The sequence below is a fragment of the Pygocentrus nattereri genome, chromosome 4 (assembly GCF_015220715.1).
Source record: "Pygocentrus nattereri isolate fPygNat1 chromosome 4, fPygNat1.pri, whole genome shotgun sequence".
NCBI classification, from domain to species: Eukaryota; Metazoa; Chordata; class Actinopteri; order Characiformes; family Serrasalmidae; genus Pygocentrus; species Pygocentrus nattereri.
In genome coordinates, this window is record NC_051214.1 from 27,793,870 (window position 1) to 27,817,100 (window position 23,231).

A 23,231-nucleotide genomic window follows, 5' to 3' on the forward strand; every position below is an offset into this window, starting at 1 on the left:
AGTCTGAAAGGATGTGTTGCTGTCAAGACATCATTACAGGGAAAGGGAGATTTGGAAAGTTTGCAAGTCTAAGAATCTGCTGATGTTCTCAGAACAATGGACTGGTCACACCAAAGCCCAGGCCTCATCATCAGTGAATGCATTTCTGCTTTCGTGAAAAGTGAGGGGCAGAAAATTTCTAAGAACTTTGTAAATGTGGAAAAATATTCTTGCTGATTTCTTAAAAAAAACTGAAAGCAAGTCTCCTGAAAAGAATGGAAGCTGTAATAAAAGAGCTGTAATAAAAGTAAAGAGCATACAGTATATGTTGAGGCTTCTATGTTAGGTACTATATTAAGCAAAAGTGCCATTTTTAACTGGGAATTGACGAAATGAAAGGTAGACACTTTTCTCATAACATTTTGTACATGTGGCCTAGAATGTGAAAAGTTAACGCATGTTGTGCTACAGCAAATAAGCTTGCTCGTGTTAATCCAAGAAAGGGCTTTCCTCCCTAAGACTAAATCAGATATTAAAGACAAGATTCAGCTCAGCTCTGAAAGTAACTATTTAGATTGATAATCTTAATAAAAAACTTGGCTAGGCCTTGTGGACAGCAGTAAATACCTTAGTGGATAGTTGTCATTAATACTGTACAAGCTGGTCCCTGCAGTTCAGTTATCACGTTACTGTGCCTGAAGCTTAGGCCCAAGTTTACAAAGTGTGATTTTGTGGCATGTGGCGAACACATGTGTGGTTGGAAGATCTTTTTCTAATATAGCTCTTAAACTTCAGAGCAGTGTGTCTAAAAACCATTAAAAAAACTTTGATAGGTGTTTTAACTCTAGATTAAATTTACAATCGTTACTTGTACAAAATATACACTATATTGCCAAAAGTATTCGCTCGTCTGCCTTAACATGCATATGAACTTGAGGGACATCCCATTGTTAATCTGTAGGGTTTAACATGATGTCAGCCCATGCTTTGCAGCTATAACAGCTTCAACTCTTCTGACAAGGCTTTCCACAAGGTTTATGAGTGTGTTTTTTTTTTTGACCATTCTTCCAGAAGTTTTTGTGAGGTCAGACACTGATGTTGGACAATGAAGGCCTGGCTCGCAGTCTCCACTCTAATTCATCCCAAAGGTGTTCTATCAGGTTGAAGTCAGGACTCTGTGCAGGCCAGTCAAGTTCTTCCACACTAAAACGCACTCATCCATGTCTTTATGGACCTTGTATTGTGCACTGGTGTGCAGTCATGTTGGAACAGGAAGGGGCTGTCCGTAAACTGTTCCCACAAAGTTGAGAGCATGAAATTGTCCAAAATATCTTGGTCTGCTGAAGCATTAATAGTTCCTTTCGCTGGAACTAAAGGGCTGAGCCCAACTCCTGAAAAACAACCCCACACCATAATCCCCCCTCCACCAAACTTTACACTTGACAGAATGCAGACAAGTACCATTCTCCTGGCAAACCAAGACTCGTCCAACGGATTGCCAGGCAGAGAAGCGTGACTCGTCATTCCAGAGAACACATCTCCAGAGTCCAGTGGCGGCGCTTTACACTACTGCATTTGACGCTTTGCATTGTGCTTGGGGGAAACCCATTCCATTAAGCTCTCCACACTGTTCTTGAGCTAATCTGAAGACCACATGAAGCTTAGAGGTCTGTAGTGATTGACTGCAGAAAGTTGCCGACCTCTGCGCACTATGCACTTCAGCATCCATTGACCCTGCTCCGTCATTTGGCCTACCGTGGCCTACCACTTCATGGCTGAGTTGTTGTCATTCCCTATCGCTTCCACTTTGTTATAATACCACTGACAGTTGACTGTGGAGTAGCAAGGAAATTTCACAACTGGACTTGTTGCACATGTGGCATTCTATCACAGTACCACGCTGGAGTTCACTGAGCTCCTGAGAGCGACCCATTCTTTCACAAACGTTTGTAGAAGCAGTCTGCAGGCCTAGGTGCTTGGTTTTATGTACCTGTGGCCATGGAAGTGATTGGAACACCTGAATTCAATTATTTGGGTGGGTGAGTGAATACTTTTGGCAATATAGTGTATCTTGCATTTTGATTGTCAATTTTTTTCCCCTTCTACCATTTTATTTCATTCGAACCACGTTTCATCTTTCCAGTGCAGTATCAAACAATGAAGCTTTGAGATAAAACTTTGAAACTGAACATGTTATATAAAAGATTTTGGGGATTTCTGTCTTGGAAAAACTTCCTTAATGGCTCTTTGTATAATGGAACAGCAGTTTTCATTCATTTCTGGAATACAGCCCCCCCCCCTACCCCACCCACCAGAATCTTAAAGAGTGACATGTCTTTGGTTTTCCCTACAATTTTTTTAGGGTCAGGTGTTCAACCATAGATAGCACTGCATTTACCACGAGGTGTTCATACCAATAACAAACTAAAGCAGCTGTACAAACATCAAATAAAGCATGAGATCTGAATGTGACAGCATAGTGGGAGTGTATAAAACCAGAGCTAATCCTAAAAATCTCTGGCAGAACTGCACCTTGTTTGACTAAAATGCAGTGATATTTTAAAGCATCCATAACAATCCTGTTTACACATAACATCGTGGTCTACTTCATTACATGTGTAATTACAAGTATCCTAACTTTGAAACCTCTATTAGGCTACTTCATACATTGAAATTTCTTCTGAAATAGCAGTGCTGGGGTGCAAACCAAGGGCAGACCTAACTATAGTAATAGGTTAGGCTTACTAAGTATCAGAGATCAGGCAGTATTTGAGGATTGTAGATACTGTACTGCCATCTAGTGTTTGCTCAGCTTAAGGCCTACTGAAACCTAACGCAGATAGAATTCACACATGCCAAAACCATCTATGATTACCAGCTATAGAGGTCACGCTCTCGCCTGCGCTGAGGGAGTTAAAGGAGTGCTGCCATCCATTGGCTAATCAAACTGTACAGCTTGGACAAGTGGGTGTGGCTTTTGACAATCAAAGACATTCCATCTGCATTCTAGAATACTCCATGGACAATGAGGGGAATCCCGGACCACGTCCATGACCTTCTGAGAGGGAGAGAGAGAGAGGGAGGGAGAAAGAGAGAAAGAGAAAAAGAGAAAGAGAGAAAAAGAGAAAAAGAGAGAAAGAGAGAGAGAGAGAGAGAGAGAGAGAGAGAGAGAGAGAGAGAGAGAGAGAGAGAGAGAGAGAGAGAGAGAGAGAGAGAGAGAGAGAGAGAGAGAGAGATCTGGCAACTAGATCACACTATCTGGCTGCAAACTACAGAGCTACAGCTTCCAGGACCTTTAGACTGTTATATGAGCTGCAGCTATGTGGGTTGAATGGCTCTGGTAACCCACACCCAGCGCTCTGACCTCCATCCCCATCTCCTGCCACTGAAGGCTCGAGGCCAGAGGCAGCCTGCATTTCCTGCGCTTAGAAGAGGAAAGGAGATTGCGTGTCAATGATTTACTCGGCAAAGTGCCGGCCTGGGGACATTCTTTGGTTTTTAATTAGACAGATGGAATGCTTCTGATTAAGAGGCTTCTCTTCATGCCTCACTGACACCCTGTGTGTTAATGTTTGCATTGGCTGCATTCTTTCTCACAGAGTAGCGTGAATCGCCAACAACAAAGGGAAAAACAGAGAAACACACAGGGAGTAATATGATAGTTTGACAGTTTGAGCTGGTGGCAAAGTCTTTACTTAAGTTGATCATTACACCATACAGCGCTGTTTACACTTCATAAAAAGTGCAGTGGTTCTTAAACTTTACTGATATTATACTGCCACCTACTGGCTGATAACATCACAGGAAAAAGGCTTTGATCCTTAATACATTCTACATTAACCAAAGTTTAGTTTTTAATCTCTCATTGTCAGCCTTTAGTGCAAACAAGGCAAGAACATTTTACTTGTTCTGAATGAAGTGCAATGTCCATGTTTAGAACACAAGGATTCCTACTCTGGGAGATGAAACTCAAAGTACATGTAGCAAATAACATGAAATGTTTTACTTTATGAAAATATCTAACCAAATCAGCACATAATGATCCGAAAAAAAAAAAAGAAGAAAAAAAAAAAACAAAAAAAAAACACGTATGACATCCAAACCAGTTTTTAAGAGAACTTGAACAGGGCTACAGGCATACTTAGGCATCCAATGAATTTGCAGAAAGCCAGTAGGCTGATGCGGAAACGGAGAACAGATTGAACCTTGGTTCTATCTGGCCACTGGCATTACAGTAAAAGCACTAATGTTGCATAACGCACGTGTGCTGTTGTCTCTTTTTTTCTCTCTCACGTAGCCAGTGGTATAAAAGTAAGTCATGTCAGTTCATTTATTCTCTCAGTATTCACCCATCATTTCCCACATTTCCCCCCTGCAGAGTATCCCACAAAAAAATTTTAAAAAATAAAACACCACACAACTAGAGTAAATGTCAAAAGGAACTGTTTTCATTGAAGATAAGGCACTATACATTAGGCTCTGGTGTCACTCATACTAAATATTATGCCTGCAGATTGATTCAGTTTAATTGACTACATAAAGCCTGAGTTTATTAGGCAGAAAAGAAAGTACTCTCAGCTACAGGTATACATTTATATTTGATAGAATTAGGTCTCAAAAAGGCCAAATGTGGAAAGGAAGTGCCATTTCTGCTATTCTCTTTCAAAACCCTACTGGTGGTTTACGGGTGTGGGGTGTAGCGCAGGTAATTTTTCCCAGAAGGCAACTCTTTGGTGTTGAAACCAGCAGGAAAAAGCTTCTTGGCTTCTTCATCTGAGAGAGAAGGGATGACCATGACATCATCTCCAGGCTTATAGAGAAAGAAAGGGAGAGACAGCAAGCCATCAAAGTTGTTATCCAGATACATAAACTTTCACTGATATCGAAAGTATGAATGATCAACTGAACAAAACATCAAGACGTTGGTTTCTCAACTGCAGATAAGATTCTAATTACCTTCCAGTCCACAGGCGTGGCCACCTTCTTCTTTGCCGTCAGCTGCAGAGAATCAATGACCCGAAGAATCTCGGCAAAATTGCGCCCCGTAGTGGCAGGGTAGAGGATGGACAGCTTCAACTTTTTATCAGGACCAATAACAAACACCTAAAAAATTATCACAAAACAGGCAGCGACAACACATTTGTAAGACAAACATACTGCAACATTATTAATTTCAGTCTGACAGAGCATTATATAGAAGGCAAAATTTTTAAAAAGATACAAATTTACAAATTCAAATTATTTAATAGCTATGTCTCTAACCTTGCACTGTTCAGGGTAAAGAAAACAGCTCTACAGTTAAAAGACTACGGCTTTCATAATCTGTATGTTACTATAAGTTGTTTGTCTCAGATTTCAGACATTTAATAAAGAAGGCTACATTCAGTTTTCAGTGTTCAGTAATGTCTAGAGACAAAAACGGTACTGAGTTTACTTGATAAGAGCCATATCTGCATAGACAAAGACGAATGAACCGTATTAGAAATTCATAGAAAACCCACACATCGGGCAGTAAGAGGCATGCCGTCTTTGTCAAGCTCATCAGGGTCCAGCATACCCAGGAGGACCGACAGCTCTCGCTTGTCATCCGCTATGATGGGGAACGGCAGGGGAGAGGCTGCCTGCTCTGGATGAAGTGCCATCACATCCTACATAGACATAATGACAGTTTTAAATTTAGTCAAACTAACATACTGAAACAGAGAAATAAGTAAGCAACACTTGAGCATTTTAACATTATTGATGGACACTACTACCTTTATTATCCTTCATTCAGTTAAACTGCAGCCCATTATACTTTATAGTGCAGTGTTACAGAAAACAGATTAAATCTAGTTTTAAAAAAAAATTAAAATATAATACGCTGAGAAATGTGCATGTATATACATATTATTATTAAACAATAAAAGGAATTGCAACCCGATTCACTAACAGAGTAACTCATTAGCTTGGAATAATGACATGTCTTGAGTTTTGATTTAGTAGGGCAAAATAATGACAACTAAAGACCATGTTATTACTCTTTGAGCAATTTCACAGAGAAAATCCTGCATCAATGCATTCTGTTACCTCTGTGCATTAAACCATGGTTGTGAAATATCTGTTTGTGGCTTTAGCCACAAAGTAACAAGTGAAATTATTGTTTATACCAGCAAAACAATTTTATTTTTATTTCCTTCATCAAATTTAAAATAAAGATGGCAATGGGACAGGCTTTCATAATTTTTTTGGTCAAAGTTAAAAATAAATAAATGTATCTGATACACTTAGATTAGATATGACTTAGATTAGATTTAGATTAAGTGACCCTTATTAAATCCCATTAATAAGGGAACTTATATTTTTTTAATATTAGGGATATTTCACCTCCGTAATCTAACCCGTGCAGTAAAACAGCACATACACACTAGTGAAGACACACACTAGGAGCAGTGAGCACACTTGCCCGGAGCGGTGAGCAGCCCTACCCGCAGCGCCCGGGGAGCAGTTGGGGGTTAGATGCCTTGCTCAATGACACCTCAGATATGTACAGTCAAGCTCAGGGGATCAAACTGGCAACCTTCCAGTCACAAGGCTGGTTCCCTAACCTCAAGCCCATGACCGCCCCACGTTAGCGCTGAAACTAGGACAAATTGTTCACAGCTGTTTAACAGTCAGTTCTGCATTTTGAGCCTGAAACACCCATAAATGCATATTTACTGAATGCAGTGGAGCTGGGACCACTTTATTGCTACTAAAGAGGCACTAAAGAGCTGCTGCCCCCATTTAGTAAATTACAATAGCCACTTTTTAAATACAAAGCATGATCTGCCCCCCTGAATGTATAACTGTATAAAACAGATAAAAAGAATGATTAAGTAAATGACAAGTGTTAGTAAACAAAGAAAGTAATAGTTTTTTTAATGCTAAAGTGAAACAAAAAGGTTTTGACTGAGTGGAAATGTGTTAGAGTGAGAGTTTCTGTTTTTAGTTTCAGGATGACTAATGAGCTTAATCAGTTACTGGACTTCAGACAAACGTAATACTGTCCTGTGAGAACGATGAGTTTTCACCATTCACATAAGTTCAGCCAAAGGTTTCGCAGAGTGTGTACACATGCAAGCAGTTGTGAGTGGGTGGAAAAGCCAACAAACTAAGGCTGGACACTTAGTCCTTCACATTTTAGACAGAAAATTAAAAGCTTCTGATAACTGAACAAAATATCTTCTCTTGTAGTAGAGTTACTATTATTTATGCAATGTTAATGACCAGCAATGTGATAACGGAGTTTGGAGGGGATGGATTATGAAGCATTTCTGGTCTAGTTCTGTCAATAAGGGTGAGCTGGGGCCTTTGTAACTTAATAACCTGATCTTCTGTCCAATCAAAAAGTCTGGTGCAGAGTATCAAAGTAGGTCAGGCACAAACACAAAACTCACGCCCCTTTTTCCTCCGAGACCACATGGAGGTGGCGCCATGTCCACCAATCAGATCAGACATTTCACTGCCACGGTTAACCAGTCTGGGATTGGGCGACTGATGTCCCTCTCTGGTCAATGACCAATGCCCATATGGCTATGTAGTTAAGCCGTTAAGCTTAAAAAGACCATCTGACACCTGGACAGCTCAGAGCGAGTGCCGTTTTGGTTAAGGCAAATACTGTGTTGGTGTAAAATCATGTCTAAAGGCGTTGTTTAGAGAAGCCTGGTTTCCTAGTAAGAATACTTTATCTTCCAAAAAACAAAACTGTGGGAAAAATATTAGTCAGTGGTTCAGTGCTTTCCAGACTGGGGGGGGGGTCCCCATGCTTGTCATTTCTTATTTTTTTTACCCCTACTCCTGTTTTAGGGAATCTTATGCCTTCAAAAGCAAGGATATTTAGTTATTTATCCTCACCATCCCTACTTTTTTAGTGACATGAAGCTGAAGTCAGCTATTTGCCAGCTTCTCGTTAGAATTTTCCCGTTCCACCTTAAATGGTGCAGCAGTTACATTCTGGCGCCTCAAGTGCCAGAACTGCTGGACTATTTAAGGAGGAATGGAAAATTCAGCTAGCTGGCTACCAAGACATTAGCATAACATTATCAATTTAAGCTTGTTATGAAGAAAAGGACCATAATACATTAAAATGACATTAAATTAATAAAATGTTTATAATTTAACAGAGAAAATATTCACATTTGTCAGATTCTTTGGTCACTTGTGCAGCCATCTTGCCTTGTTTTTTCTCATAACACTCCATTCTGAAAAACCTCCCTTTGGAGGGCCATGTAGCCCCAACACTTCACCCTATCTCAATAAGAATCGGGACACCCTTCCCCTAGACATGAACTCACAAAACCGGAGGGCTAAGGGTTAAGTTGTAAGGGTGAGGGATAAAATGGGATTGGGCTTTTGTGGCTTCCCTGACCCTGTCTCAGCCCATGAATAGATTAGTAGTTATCCTGTGAAGTACAGCTGCATGATATGGACAAACATGTCATACTGCAATTACACTGCTATGTACTGCAATTTGAATGTTTCTTACACCATATAAAACACAGAAGTTAAAGTTTTTGAAGCTGATTTGAACTTGCTGGATCATGTAAAGGTCAATGCATCAAAAGATTAATGGAAATGCATTTGGATCGCCATCACCGACTTAGATACTCTGAAACAAGTAAGTGACTGGTTAAGAGGCTCACCTGCATATGAATTTTCTTACAAAGGCCACTGCAATAAAGATTACAATGACATACTGTGCAGAGTTATTGTGATTTTAATTAAGTATTTAAGGGAAAACTGATAAATATGGTACATATATGGTAGCAATATAAAAATACTGCTAATTCAATGAAGGGCATAGACTGTATTGCATAGGATCCATGCAGAAGTTGTCATTAGCCACTGATGTAGAACCAGTTTCACCCACCCAGAAGGTTCAACCGTTGCACAATAGCAAGAAGAAAAACTGCTCTGACACTTCCTCTTACCCACCTTGCTCCAACTGCAGTGGTCTTCCACGCTGTCTATGGACAGAGCGATCATCTTCACATCCCGCTTCTTAAACTCATTGCTGAGCCTAGCGGCAGAAGCAAGCTCGGTCGTGCACACTGGGGTGAAGTCGCGTGGGTGAGAGAACAAGATGCCCCATCTAAACAAGAGAGAAAAGGCTGAACTGAGTCAGTTAAAACTGTTTAGACCGAGTATTGTGATGAGCACAACAGCAAAAAAAGCTCATTGCTGCACAGGAAATTCCTGCCGACTTGTTCTCAGGCTGAAACAACAGGTGGCCATAACTCGTGCAAAGAGATGCATCATTAATTACACAGCAGCTGCATCTGGAAAGTCTGGTTCCATAGCCTGTAATTCATAACACAGCTGAAGAACATGATCAGATTCAATAATGTACCATAGAAGTATATGGAGAATACATAAGTATAAAGAATAAAAGACAAATTTATAATGACACCCCAGCCTGAAGTTATTTCTCAGCAAGTCAGTCCTTTTCCTTAAAGAAAGAACTACAAAAAGCAACAGCACAGAGACACGTTGATATTGTGTCCTGTCATTGCGTTTTGAAAGACTACCACACTAAATTTATTGATTTAAAATATTGGTTTTATGTATGAAAATATTGTGTTACAAAAATTACTAACTAAAAAATGCTGTTCGCAGGAGGACAACTGGCCTTTTCTTGTGATTTAATTTCTGGATAAAAGACCAAGTACCAAGTAGCGTTCTAAGGCAATTTAAGAATTTAAAATAGTTAGAAAACTGGCAGAAGCTACAAAATAATATACAAGTGTTAGGTTATCCCTGCTGGATGAGTTGTGAGGAAACAGAAGTAGGATCATACCACCCAGACACATGAAGGTCATCCCTTAAAACTTATAAACTCGGAGAAGCCAACAAGTCACTCTGAAGTAGTTACAGAGTTCAGTGGCTGAGACTGAAGTGAAGGTGCACCAGCCACTGATATAAAAGACATTGACATGAAACTGGCCTGTATAGGAGGGGTGGCTAGAAAGAAGCAATTACTGAAAAAAAAAAAAAAAAAAAAAAAAAAAAAACACACCACACACATTACAGCACATATGGAGTTTTCCAGAAAGCATCAGAGCGATCCAGCATAAATACATGATATGGTTTGTGGTCAAATGAGACAAATATTAAGCTTTTTGGCCAAAAAGCAGTGAAGTATGAGGGCGGCAGCATCTTTGTGTGGGGACGCTTTTCCTCAGTGAAGACTTGGCAATGGGTTCAAACTAAAGAAAAAGATGGATGGTGGAAAAACAGGGAGATCCTGGAAGACAACCTGCTTCAGTCTGCTACAAAACTAAGGCTTGATAGAAACCTTTCAGCAGAGCCATGATCCTAGGCACAAGGCCAAGCTGGATGTTTTACAAAAGCCAAGACCAATCCAATACAGAATCTGTGGCACTATTTGAAAACTGTAATCCACAAGCATAATCCAACCAATCTGAACAACCTGGAGCAAATCTGCCAGAAAGAATGAATAAAAAAAAAAAAAAAAAAAAAAAAAAAAAAAAAAAAAAATCACTTCCAAAGAATGTGCAAAGACGGCAGAAACTTACCCCAACAAAGCTACCATTGTGGTAAAAGGTGGTTCTACCAAGTACCAGTCTGAAGGGGTTACATAACTACATAAGCAGCATTTTTTTTAAAGATCTGTTGACAATGAAATTCAACTTTTAAAATGAACTTCAAAAACATATGTTTGCAAATAAATGTGACAAATACTGGCTGTAACGATCTGTAACTGGGAATCCAAATGAATCTGATGACTTCAGAGGGTTGAACACTTTTTTGCAAGGCCCTGTAACTCAGTCTTCCGTTTGTCAATGTTTAAGGTCACTCCAAAAACAAAAAAAGTCACAAGGTTAGAACTTGTCCGTAGAGAAATACCAACTTGTGATGAACCGTGTGATACTCGAATGCTTCACATGACTGAGCTATGAATTATTTGAGTGTGGGAGTGTTTCTCTCTTCCTTCTAGAGAATGAACTCTGTCCACTGTCCTAAGGTGGTGTCAATGTTCAACATATCAGCACCTATCAAAATGAAAATGTTTATTAAACGCACATCCAATAAAAGCCTCATCAACAGCAGGTGCATTACTATGCTTTGCACTGTTCAATGTCTGATTCTGGACACTCCACAGGACCTGATGTCGTTGTGCTAGCGCCTAAATACTGAACTTTCCTCAGGCCCCACTGAAATAATGAGAATATGGTGAGGGCTGAACTGTGGCTCCTCTTCACCAAACTAAACAAGGCAGCCCTGTTTTCTGCAACTCACTGTGACTTTGCAATCTGACGCTCCATTGAAATCCTACTTAACGTTACTGCAATAAGACGAGCCGTTTTGGGTTTTCCCCCCTGGGAAACTAACATCTTGATTCAAGCTGATTTTATCCTGTTCTTAAAGCTAATAGGGGACCACTAGCCAACAAGTTAATACTCGTCTTAAACATCAGCGCCCTTCTTAGAGAGCAAACACACATCAGAGCATGACCTGACAGCATTAAATCATTTAAAACGGTCACAAAGGCACTTTAAACTACTTCAACTGCCATGTGAGATGATTAAACGGTTAAAGTGAAGGTTACGGGTGATAAACCTCCACCCCACAGTATTAAAACTCTCTAGCCAGCTACCAGAGCGAGATCTCTCACAAAGCTCTTCGTGCCTGCAGCTGCAAAATACCTTTGCTAGTTAACCAAATAACGCCATATAACTAGAAATGAACGAATATAAACGTATGGCTCGGTCGGTGTTTGTCTGTGAGGTGTTTCAGTCGTTTGTCTATCGCTAAAGTTTGAAGTGTCAACAGAAGAGTGTCCAGAGTCCACGAGGTGTCGACACCGCTGAGAGCAGGCTAACGCTAGCTGGGTAAGAGTTAGCTAGGTTAGCTAGGTTATATCACTGCACAGAGGCGGGGAGCAGCATTTCTAGGCTACCAGTGTCGTCTTATACTCGTTTGTTGTGATAATTTCCCGAGCTTATTCACGAAAAGGTGTAAGAATTATAGCAGTTAGCAGGCTAAGATAGCCTACACAGTGTCGGCTATAGGCCTGGCGAGACGCTTGCGCATTTGCGAATCCAGGTGAAGAGAGTCTATCTCATGGTAACGGTTTGGTACTTACGAGTTACCCAGAAATTCGTGAAACTTTATCTTCCCGGTCGATGTGTTCGCTTCGAAGTCGGGAAAAACGTCTCCCAGCAGAAGCCCCGGCATGTCTCTGTCTCCTCTGAACAGCGGTGTGAGGACGGACTGACTCACGCAGTCAGGCGTATTGATGGAGCGGGAGAGGCTGAGGAAGCCAATCAGCCTCTAGATCAAGGAGACAAACCCAGGCCTTAGATTGGTGATCTACCTGCTCAGACACACCTCCTGTATTCAGTACTCAGTGTGCAATACGTGTAAAATGTCGCTTTTCAATGTTGTTTATATTGTTAATTCATCACCGTCCCCACGTGAAATATAATCAATACACCATGCGCAATTCAGGTAAAATGTCCTTGCAGTGTAAGTTAAGTATTGTTGATTTCTGTGAATGGAATTTATGTGAAGCATAGAGTACATATTTTTATCTTAGATGTTTTATCTTTAGTATTATATATATATATATATATTGTCTATACTGTCTATACTGTCTAAGTGTAACCGCGTTATTTTATTAACAAGGTTAATAACGTTCCTAATTCTCTTACTGTTACTGTTCTTGAGTGCCTTGCTATCATTTTGCTGTTGTTGCACTGTGAATTGTGGGACTAATAAAGGATTATCTTATATTATCTTATCCTATCTTATGCCTGTTTCTCCCTCCGAGACTAAAACTGGACACTCGTTTTCCCTACAGACTGGATTGACTTCGCCACGTTGAATCAGATTATCATGTTCTTTGTTAGAAGACAGTGCACAATAACACACAAGCCAATCGAACCACAGTTGCTTGAGGATGCTGGTCATCAGCCGACATCGAGCTGCATTTTGTCCAGAGCTCCTGCCTGGTAGGCTGTAGTGGGTAAGGCATCACTTCCTCGATTCAGAGGAAGACGCGGAAAACAGCATGTAAAGGCGAATGGTGTTTTACTTTGAACATGGAGTTCAACAGCCAGTAAGAAATGGTTAACTCAGTGCTACTCCAACGACTCAGTGCTACTCCACTAGGAGGCGATAATGCGGGAAAACAAGACACTGACGGAGGGCAGGCACACTGGAAACCCACCATCCTCGTCACTACAAATAAACAGGCGACAGTAACAGCAACACAACATCAACAACAACGTCTCTTCTTAGGCCGGGAGTGTGGCGCCTCCCGGGAGCCACTTCGTCCAGCCACACCCACTAAGCTCCTCACGGCAGCACGGAGCCTGCGGAAGAGGCCAAAACAGAACCTGACCTTTTAACAACCTCTGAGCACAAACAGTTTTGGTTCTCTTTTTCCATCTTTGTGTAATCCTGCGTTTGAAACTACTTTAACATTTTAAGACTGGCATGACTACTACTTACCGCGACCCTATCTGGATTAAGCGCTCAACGATGATGATGATGATGATGACGACGACTAATTAAGTGTATTATGTCTTTTGATTCAGTTGAATTTGGCCTCTTGCACTCCAGTTGGATGGTTTCATTTCCCTCTTGAAATCTGATTGGCTAATTGAACTTTGAGTCCTGCTAAAAATGTGATTGGCTAGTCAAAGTTTACACCCTGTGATCTGAACCTTTGCTGGTTGAATTTTTAATTTTCAACATTGTTTACTAGTTGTATGTTAACCATTGGCTAGTTAAACTTTCTCTCCTGATATCTTATTGACTAACTGGATGTGCAATCCCAAAGTCTGATTAGCTGGTTAAATTTCCCTCCTGCAATCTGGCTGGCTAATTAAAATTTCAGTCCTACTATGGGATTGGCTAGTAACTCCTCTGATCTGACTGGCTAGTTGAACTTAATATCTGATTGGTTAACTAAATTTGCAATCGCAAAATCAGATTGACGGACTAGTTGAAGACGTTCAGTATTTCTTAGTATTTGTTAGGTTTTATTTATTTGTTTATTTATTTTGCTTTAACGACAGTGCGCACTGGAGCTGCCATAGACTCCATACATCTGGGCAAGAATCTCTGATGAGTCGATTAAATCCACCTTAGAGTCGTCTGAACATGTATTTCAAATGAATAAATAAGACTGCTTCAGTCTGAATAGTGACTTGCAAATAATAGTGAATATTTCTTCTTCATTTTATTTGTCAGAAACTTTCTTTGTTTTATTTTAGTTGTAGATTTGGGTGAAGAAATCTCAGACTGGGGAAGCCCAGTGTATTTTCTCTTTGGTTCAGTTTATCCATCACAGCTTTGCTCATTTGTTTTTGCATCCATGTAGTAACTGGAGAACATGACACTGAAAACGCAGCGGGTCTCCAGTAAGACAGCTTGTTGTACTGTGTTTTTCTGCGAGGCATATTTCTGTTAACCGTTTCGTTATTCTCATTATCTCTGCACGGTCAGTGCACAAACGGCTTAGTTTAGCCACAGCGTCAAAGTTGCTCACGTGACACGACGCGACCCGTCACCGCGCTCCGGGCTGCTGCGCGGATTTTCCCAAGGTGCATTGCGAAAATGGCTGGTCTCGGTAACGTAGCTGGACGCGGGTGCAGGTCTCGCCTGTAGAGAAATGGACCGAGACCTGTAGCTGACGCGGTACTGACGGTGTTTTAACGACAGCGACTGCAGCGAGCTCGACTTAGTGCTACAGTGGAGAAAATGCCCTCTCCGAAAGCCAGAAGCGGCGGTGCGGCCGGGAGCAGCGGGCGCTATGAGTTTATGTCCCTGAGCCGCTCGCCTCCTCCGCCGGCTCTGCAGCGCCAAGGCTCGGACCCCACAGCGGCGCGCCTGCGGGCGGCGGACAGCCCGACCCGGCGGAGAGGCTCCGGCTCCTCCACCGCCTCCACGTCCTCCACCGGCGGACAGCAGCTGCCGGAAGAAGACTGTATGCGGTTGAACCCGTCCATACTCGGCATTGCGCTCAGCTCTCTGCTCGCCATAGACCTGTGGCTGTCCAAGCGACTCGGCGTGTGCGCCTGCGAGGACTCGTCGTGGGGAAGCGTGCGGCCGTTAATGAAGCTGGTCGAGGTCTCCGGACACGGAATACCGTGGCTGGTCGGTGCGGCGTACTGTTTATACAAGAGCGACAGCGCCGCGGGGCAGGAGGTCATGCTCAACCTGCTCATGGGTAATGTGGTCCAGCCTGTCCTGTGACTGTTTCCTGTAACGTTACAGTGTATTTTTTCTTTCTGTCTAAACTGCCCTGCCCAAAACATTACCCTTTGTACTGAAGGACTAAAGGCTGTCCATCTCTCATCCTGTGACCCACTGATAGCCACGGTTCAGCTTCTTTACAGTTATGAACCCGGTTTTATTCACCTCACACTGCTTCCTCACTAACTCATTCCCTTCTTTCAGCCTCCTGTTAATCATATCTGTAAAGCATTGAGTCCTTCTGCATCCTTTCTTTTCCACTGTTTCCGCTGTTGCTATCCCATCCAAGGGGCCAGTCTTGGTCACATTTGTCCACATCAGCTTGATTTTTGTGTGTGAAATAATGTTCTAGCTACCTGCTCGATGCATCCGCTGTAATTGAAGGTGACATTATCCTGACCATCATCCCAATTTATCCTGACTTTTAGCAGGTCTCTTAAAGGTTCAAGAGTGTCATGGTGCCCCCAACCAATTTCCTGATTGTGGTGATGTCATTGTCCTTACAGCACTGTGACCATGACTTTGGTTTAATACTGTATATGCTACCTTCAGCAGTTTTGTAAACCACTTTGACAGCAAGCTGTTATCAGCCAATTTGTTAGGCAGTGTGGAGTGGAGCAGGTACGCGAAACCTGGCAAGGCCGTTTGATGCAATTCCATCGGGTCAGAGTAATCTGTCACTGCAGGGCTTTTGCAGTACTGTATCATTGCCTGTTCTTTAGAGAAGAGACACCGACCCCCCCCCCCCCCCCCCAAAAAAAAAAGACGCATAGGCATCAGGTGGGCTTATGTCCATCAGGTCTCTGCCTTTAACACCATGCTTGTCTTTATAACCATTTTCTTCTTTAGTGTGAATTGTGCCCTGCAGTGCTGTGACAGTGGTACTGACACATGGTACATATAGAAACTAATTACAGGACAGTCAAATGTTTTTCCTCATACTGTGGAAAATGTTTTTGTTTGGAATTTTTGACCTGATTGTCATATTAGTCTGCACAGAGCACTGTCTGGTCACAGGATTAGTGTGAATGTGGAAGAAAAGTGCATCAAAATGATTGCTAACAGATTATGGCAGGCAATATAAGTGAAAATGTAAATAATACAATGGCATTTGTGAAAAGAGAAGTAGGCCGGGCATAGAAAAGCAATATCTTTGCAGTGTGTTTACTTTTTAATAAAAGTTGGTTGAATGTTTGTAGCTTCACAAGAGCTGTTTCTATACTCAGGTAGCCTAAATGCTTGAAGTGTGTCTATGACTTTGCAGTGAACATTAAAATACATGAGCCTCATGGCAGTTCGGTCCACCCTGCAAGCTGTTAGCAGGCCTGTCCCTGCACTATTTCAGTCTTCTCTTCTCCCTTTTCTCCCTCCTTGTCTGTGTGCATGTCTGTTTCTAATGTGCCAGTCCTGTTACTACTCTTAAAACAGCCCATCAGGCACTGCAGACAGCTGACACACTACAGAGAAGTTTGTAATAAGGGCTAGACGCATGGATGTGCAGTAAAGACAGATAGAAGAACGGCTGATAGGGAAAGGGGTGGTGAGAAAGCGAGTGAGTCATTGTGGTTGTCTCTCTTTGTCCGTCTCTCTCTGTCTGTTTCTGTCTGCTTAACTCTGTTTCTTTCTATGTCTTTCTCTGTCTCTTTCTCACTCTGAGGAGGCAAGACTAAAGAGTTTGGGATAAGTGTTACCTCCACAGGGATGAAAGTGCTGCTCTACACTGGCAGCCTGACTGTACATTAGGCATGGAGCCAAGACTTTGTATTGTACCTCACAGCTGTGTGTGTGTGTGTGTGTGTGTGTGTGAGAGAGAGAGAGAGAAAAAATATCAACCCAATCCATATTAAGCAATATTAGCTATGTCTTCTTTTTGAAAAAGTATTTTCCTTGATAATTCTGAAATCCAGTAAATAGACCACGTATTCCAAGCATCTGCTCCCTTATCATCATCTTGATCATTGTTTCTTATGATGCCTTCAAGTCTTGTTGGAAATATCGTATATATGAGATGGATGTACATGAACAGCACCACAATGTCATATTTACTAGTGGAAAACTAACAACATTAACACTGCAGGCTGAAACCATCCACATATGGAAATACAGATATAATGTATATACACAGACTCTCTTAAGTAAAGAAAAATAAAAGTGAACAAGAAACATTATTTCCACTTCTTTTCAAACAAAACCACTTGAACACAAATCAAGTCATACTTACGACCTCTGAAGTTGTAAGTAGGAACTTCCAAGGAGGGCTTGTGGCAGCATTAATCTTGCTCCTGCCGACCAACAGTAATGCACGGTTTCAAGTGTTCCTTAACTAAACACATCTGATACAGCTCATTAACTGATTATGGAGCTCTTTATGAGCAGGATCATGCTGGGGCAGCAAATTGTGAAAGTTTGCAGTGCTGTCGGTCACCAGGAGAAGGATTAAGAGACAGAGCTCTTTTATGATTAGGCCTATATTAATTATGTAATTGTTTCCCTGGGTAAGAAGTGCTACAGAGGTCACAAAAATGAGGCAAAAAGATTATTTGAATCTATTAAAGAGCAAATGTTGTTTATGTTATGGCTTTGGCTAAAACTTAGTACTGGGAATTCACTGGTGAGTTATATGTATAGTATTTTTATGTGTAGTGTATAGTTCGTAAAAAGGACCATTTAGAGTGTTTCACATTTGATGATGCAAAGACGATACAAAGGACTTCCATTCAATGTGTTTCTCTCTGTCTCTCTCTTTCACTCTCAGCCTTGGTGTTGGACCTAGTGCTGGTGAGCATAGTTAAAGCCGTGGTGCGTCGCCGGCGTCCCGCCCATAACCGCATGGACATGTTTGCCACGTTCTCAGTGGACCGTTACTCCTTCCCATCAGGCCATGCCACTCGTGCTGCAATGTGTGCCCGCTTCCTGCTGGCCCACCTGGTCCTGGCCGCCCCACTCCGTGTTCTCGTCCTGCTCTGGGCAGCCTTCGTGGGTTTCTCCCGGGTCCTCCTCGGACGCCACAATGTGACAGACGTAGCATTCGGCTTCTTCATGGGCTACTGTCAATACAACCTGGTGGAGGCACTGTGGTTGTCACCTGTCACGCTGCAAAGCATGGTGGGACAGCTGGAGTGAAATGCAGGTGGGCTGGGGTAGAAAACAGTAAAGAGAGTCCATTATAGAAAGTAAACTCCTGACTGTTTGAGGACCTTGTTTGACAGTTGCTGGCCTTTTGGTAGTAATATATCATGTTACATGTTGTTATTTGTGAGTTTTGAAAAGTGTCTGTCTACTAAATAAATATAAATGTATCGTTCAGTCAATCATCTGTAAGGTGAGTCCAAGGGGAATCTTATTGAATCAGGTATTTTAATAATAATTGTTCAGAGGGATAGAAAAAACTTGATTTGATGAGTTGAGGACAGGGTCAGCGGTCTTATCTGCTAAGAGCCAGTGTGGTTGCAGGCTTTCCTTCTGACCGGTATAACACTTTATCTCATATAACTGATTCGTCAAGTCCAGCTTGATTTGAAAAAAGACCTGCTTCCAAACAACCACTTTGTGGATAAGATTGATTACCTTTGTATCATCAGAAAGGATGACCTGTATTGATAGATGCTGCTGTGTGACATCACTGTTTTTTCAGCATCACCCGTGTTTATAAAAAAAAAAGCAGCAACTTGTCAAAAGCAGCTTGAGCCTTGATAAGAGTTTAAAATCAATAACAGTGTACCTGCAAGTCTAGCCATGAAAGCATTGCTCCATTTGCACTCAAGACCTGCCAGACATTTTGCTGTATTTGTATAAAATCGATGTAGAGAACAAAAGATCTGGTGTTCATTATTTGAATGTTTAAATATGGTGACGGGAATGTTAGATATCATGTGTAGTGTGTTTGTTTTTTTTGTTTTTTTTTGTTTTGTTTTTTTTTTCCCCCCCTAGCAAAAGGATTTGGGGTCGTGGTGGCAGCCTTAATCACTGTCCTTTCTTCAGAGAAAGCTGTTGAGCCATACTGTGCCCATTTGGGACCACTAATGATTTATGAAGCAGGCTATTTTATTTTCATTCATATTTTATTCCAGCTTTGCCTTTTTTATATCTGTGTATGAAGGCTTTTTAAATGGATTTTGGTCACAGCTGTGAAAGAATTCACAATTGTTTCTCAAAATGAGAGTTTGAAGTTTGCTGGGTTTTTTTTTTCCATAACAATAAGATGTGACTGTTGAACAGAGTTCTGTTATTTGTATACAGATTTGCTGAAATTAGAAGCCCTGTTATGCATGCACTTGAGTAAAGATAAGACGGTGATTTAGGTCCTTTAGCGCAGGAGTGGGCAATATGATGATGTTACATCATAAGGTAGTATACGCAATGCTACACATTTCTGATCTTATTGTGCTTCTGATCTGTGCTTCCACAACACTGACCAACTGCATGTGTGATTCAAAAAGGGTTTAGACTGCGAAAATGCCAGTTCAGTAGTGGCCTCTTATCAGAAAACCTTGAAATACAGGTAACAATCAATTAGTTAACTGCTAAAACAGCCAGTCTAAATCTGTCCCAAATGCACAAACCAAACACCCTTGAGATTTCTTGCCCTATAGATGTGTACATTACTGATGCCACCAGTGTGTGGACAAAAAACCCCAGAGCTTAGGGTGCCATTTGGGACTGGTTTGTAGTGTCATTGATTCTTATGAGGCATCAATAGATATGACTGCCAATGGAGCCCCCTTGTGGAGAAATTTTAGCTTGCTGAATGTGAGTTATAATGAATCTAAAAATATTTGCAGTTGCATTTTTAATGTAAACTGCATTTTGCTGCAAGCAATTCATCACATCCCAAAAGAACATCCTAGCTATTGTGATGCATGTTGTGAAGATGTCTTCAAGTAATGTGACTTTACACGCATGCCGTATTGCCTAGTCCAAAAAAAGGATTACATAGTATACCTGAAGATAAGAACCAATGATGGAGCTACTGCTGGATTATAGATCTTTTTATTGCATTGTTAGTGATGTTATTCTGTCACTGGGGAAGAGTACTGTGAGTACAAAGGGAATTTTTCGTTTGATGTACCTTTTGTGGATAATTTGGTTGAGCACTTTGCACTGGAGTCACAAAAAGTCTGTTTTATAGAGGTGCTACATTTGTTGGTGTTCAACTTGACAGCACAGTGTAAGGCCTTAGCTATAAAAATAGGTCTACTTTCAGTGTGTGTGTGTGTGTGTGTGTGTGTGTGTGTGTGTGTGTGTGTGTGTGTGTGTGTGTGTGTGTGTGTGTGTGTGTGTGTGTGTGCATGCTTTTGAGAGAAATAAAAAGATGCGCACAATTTTATACCCCTCAGGCTAAAGCAGTCCTAAGAATCTTCTCCCACATAGATAATTTCTCTGCAAAGCCATGAAAAAAACAAAGCAGTTAATTAAAGCCTCTTTATATCTCCCTTCACTGTCATAGAACTCCTATCACACCATCTGTGGCTCTCAGACCCCAGGCCTCTCCTCGTTTCTCTTTTTCCCTTTTTGTCCCCTCAGCTCCTTCTTGCTTTCTCCACTTCTGCATTCCTCATTTCCAGCTGCAGGATGCATTAGCATATGTAACGTTTTAGATCTTGCTGTTGGGGTCAACCAGTTACAGCGTGGTATTGTAACAGCAAACCTACCTGAACACTTAAGAGCATATTATGCTATCTGGGTAACCATGTATCTAGTAGAGAGGTATCTGCCTTTGTGATGGTGCATGTCTTCAGTAGAAAACCATTCCTGTTGCTGTGCGTGTGTGGTGATTTTGACTGTTTTGACTTCTTTTTGGCAATAACAGATATTTCCATTACTCAGTCAATCATTTGTTCTGCAATATGAGAGGAAGACAAAAACAAAGGCTCACCAAAGGTTTATTGTTCTCTTTGAATTGCAATAATATGTGGTGTTTTCCAGTTGTGTTTATTTGCGAGGGACCATTTGTGTGTTCTGTGAGTACATGGTTACAGTGAAGAGTGTCATTTGAGATTTAGGGCCTGTTGTCACATACTTAAGAATGCTGTTTCTGAGTCAGTCTTGCTGTTAATTGCTGGAACTGTAACTAGTTCAGACTGCAAGTTACCTGATCCCAGATCAGTGTCCCTATCCTGTGACGCATAGGTTCCCAATTTTGGTCCTAGAGGACCCCTGTACTGAACATTTTAGTGTTTTTCTGCTCTAATGCGCCCACTCCAATTCCTCAAGGGCTTGTTAATTAGTTCTTTAGTTGGATTAATTGTATTGGGAGCAGAAAACACACGAAAATATGCAGAACAAGGCTACGCCAGGGTTGGGAATCAGTGCTTTGATGTTTTGTGAATACAGACGGGGTAATTCACATAGCAGAATTTCTCAGATTAGCTGGATAACTTGTGCAAAACCTAAGGATTGTCCAGCTGCAATATCCCTTATGGCTTATACTGGTCAAGTGTGACTTTTGACTTAAGTTAACTGACTAACTGAGAAATCATGCTTTGTGAAAGTGTTTTTAATATGCGTTCATCTTCTGTGAATTCACCAGCTAATCAAAGTAAAGGTAAAAAATATAATATAGAGATTGATTGTTGTATAATGTGAAATCACTTATCTACATTTAAAAAACACATTCCATAAAGGTATATTGTTAGTATAAAGTGTGATATGATGTATATTCTGAACTCATGATGTGATTGTATTTTCTAAATTAAACACAGATGATGATGATGATGATGTCGTAGTTTCAAGCTGTCATGTTTTTTTTTTTCACCGTGATTCCCATGAACTTTAGGGTAGGGTTGGAGAAGACACGGTCTTCTCCAAGAAATGCCTTCATCAAGTCATGTGATTAGAAATAGCTAGGATTTCACAGTATCTCCTGAACTATACTAACTGCTGCAGTAATCATGATTTATTTCAGTGCTGTCATATCAAGACCTATAATATCTTGTACTCTTAAGTATGTATAAGTATAATAATGTTTATTCCTGCTTCTATAAAGTTACCCTTTCAGGGGTCCAAGGTTTTGTTATAACACTGACAAATTGTCACTGACAGTTTACATGTTATGTCTTTTGATGTCTTTTGTTTTGGAGGTGATGACTGGACAGTGATTTTTCTAAAATTCCAATACCCAAAAGGACCCATTACTAATTGTTGCTGTAGTCTACTGCCCCACACTCCTCTTTCATTGACTCTGCAAGTAACCTAAAATAGCTTGTAAGAAATTATATAGTCACCTTCTGAACTCATATCCTTTCTTAGGCTGTAATGATTACATAATATTATCCAGTCCAGACATTTTTCTGACAAAAAGTGCAAGAAAAGACATCATACAGTTTCAGAAAGGCAGTGGTCACCAACCCTCCTTATGGAGATTTACTTTACCACAGAATTTTGATCAAATCTGCAAGTAACATGCTGACTTCCTCCCCCAGGACCAGGTGTAGCAGACTTTGGATGGTAGATCTCTAGGACCTAGGCTGGTGATCACTGTACCTGGAGAAGATGAGAGATATTGTGTTTTTCAAGGTACAGCAAGCAGAGTACCAGAAGCTCCAAACTAAATCTAGCATACCTGATCTAAGTTATGAAGGCCACCAGGGGCATCAGGATTGGACACCCTTGCTTAAATTTTATAGTAATTGAATGTAAAAGTTATAAACCTTGCTTGAAAGAGCAACAGAAGAGAATCCCATCAGGAACAGCAGCAAAGAGCATGGCAGGATGGGGGTTATGTCTCACTCTCACAAAGGCTTGCTAAAGAAAGATTAATTGATATTCTCTCTGTCATGCAGTCAACGGGGAAGTCGGACTCCACTTCCCAGAATGCTCGGGAGGATCATGTGATCTTTCCCCACACCTGTCAGCGATCACAGTCGCCGGAATTCTAATGTTGTGCACCTGTTTGTTTCTTTATAAGCTGGGACTTTACTTGGACTCTTTGCGAGGTATTGTTCCCATGCAATTACTGAGCGGTATATCTATTGTGTATCTCCTGTGTATCGACCTCTCGCTATTCC

General features: G+C 41.2%; 2 protein-coding genes across 2 annotated transcripts; one reads left to right on the forward strand and one right to left on the reverse strand.

The window, feature by feature from the left end:
• Window positions 1–3,638: 3,638 nt before the first annotated feature.
• Window positions 3,639–12,958, reverse strand: prdx6 (peroxiredoxin 6). Its single transcript, XM_017688656.2, has 6 exons — window positions 12,908–12,958; window positions 12,107–12,294; window positions 8,935–9,091; window positions 5,481–5,627; window positions 4,936–5,082; window positions 3,639–4,789 (listed from the first exon to the last, which is right to left on the reverse strand). The coding sequence occupies exons 1-6, from the start codon at window positions 12,941–12,943 to the stop codon at window positions 4,661–4,663; spliced, it is 804 nt and encodes a 267-aa protein (XP_017544145.1). The 5' UTR covers window positions 12,944–12,958; the 3' UTR covers window positions 3,639–4,660.
• Window positions 12,959–13,480: 522 nt separating this feature from the next.
• plpp6 (phospholipid phosphatase 6) lies at window positions 13,481–21,942 on the forward strand. The gene is made up of 2 exons (XM_017688671.2): window positions 13,481–15,199; window positions 17,981–21,942. Exons 1-2 carry the CDS (start codon window positions 14,731–14,733, stop codon window positions 18,346–18,348), a joined length of 837 nt encoding a protein of 278 aa, XP_017544160.1. The 5' UTR covers window positions 13,481–14,730; the 3' UTR covers window positions 18,349–21,942.
• Window positions 21,943–23,231: the final 1,289 nt, after the last annotated feature.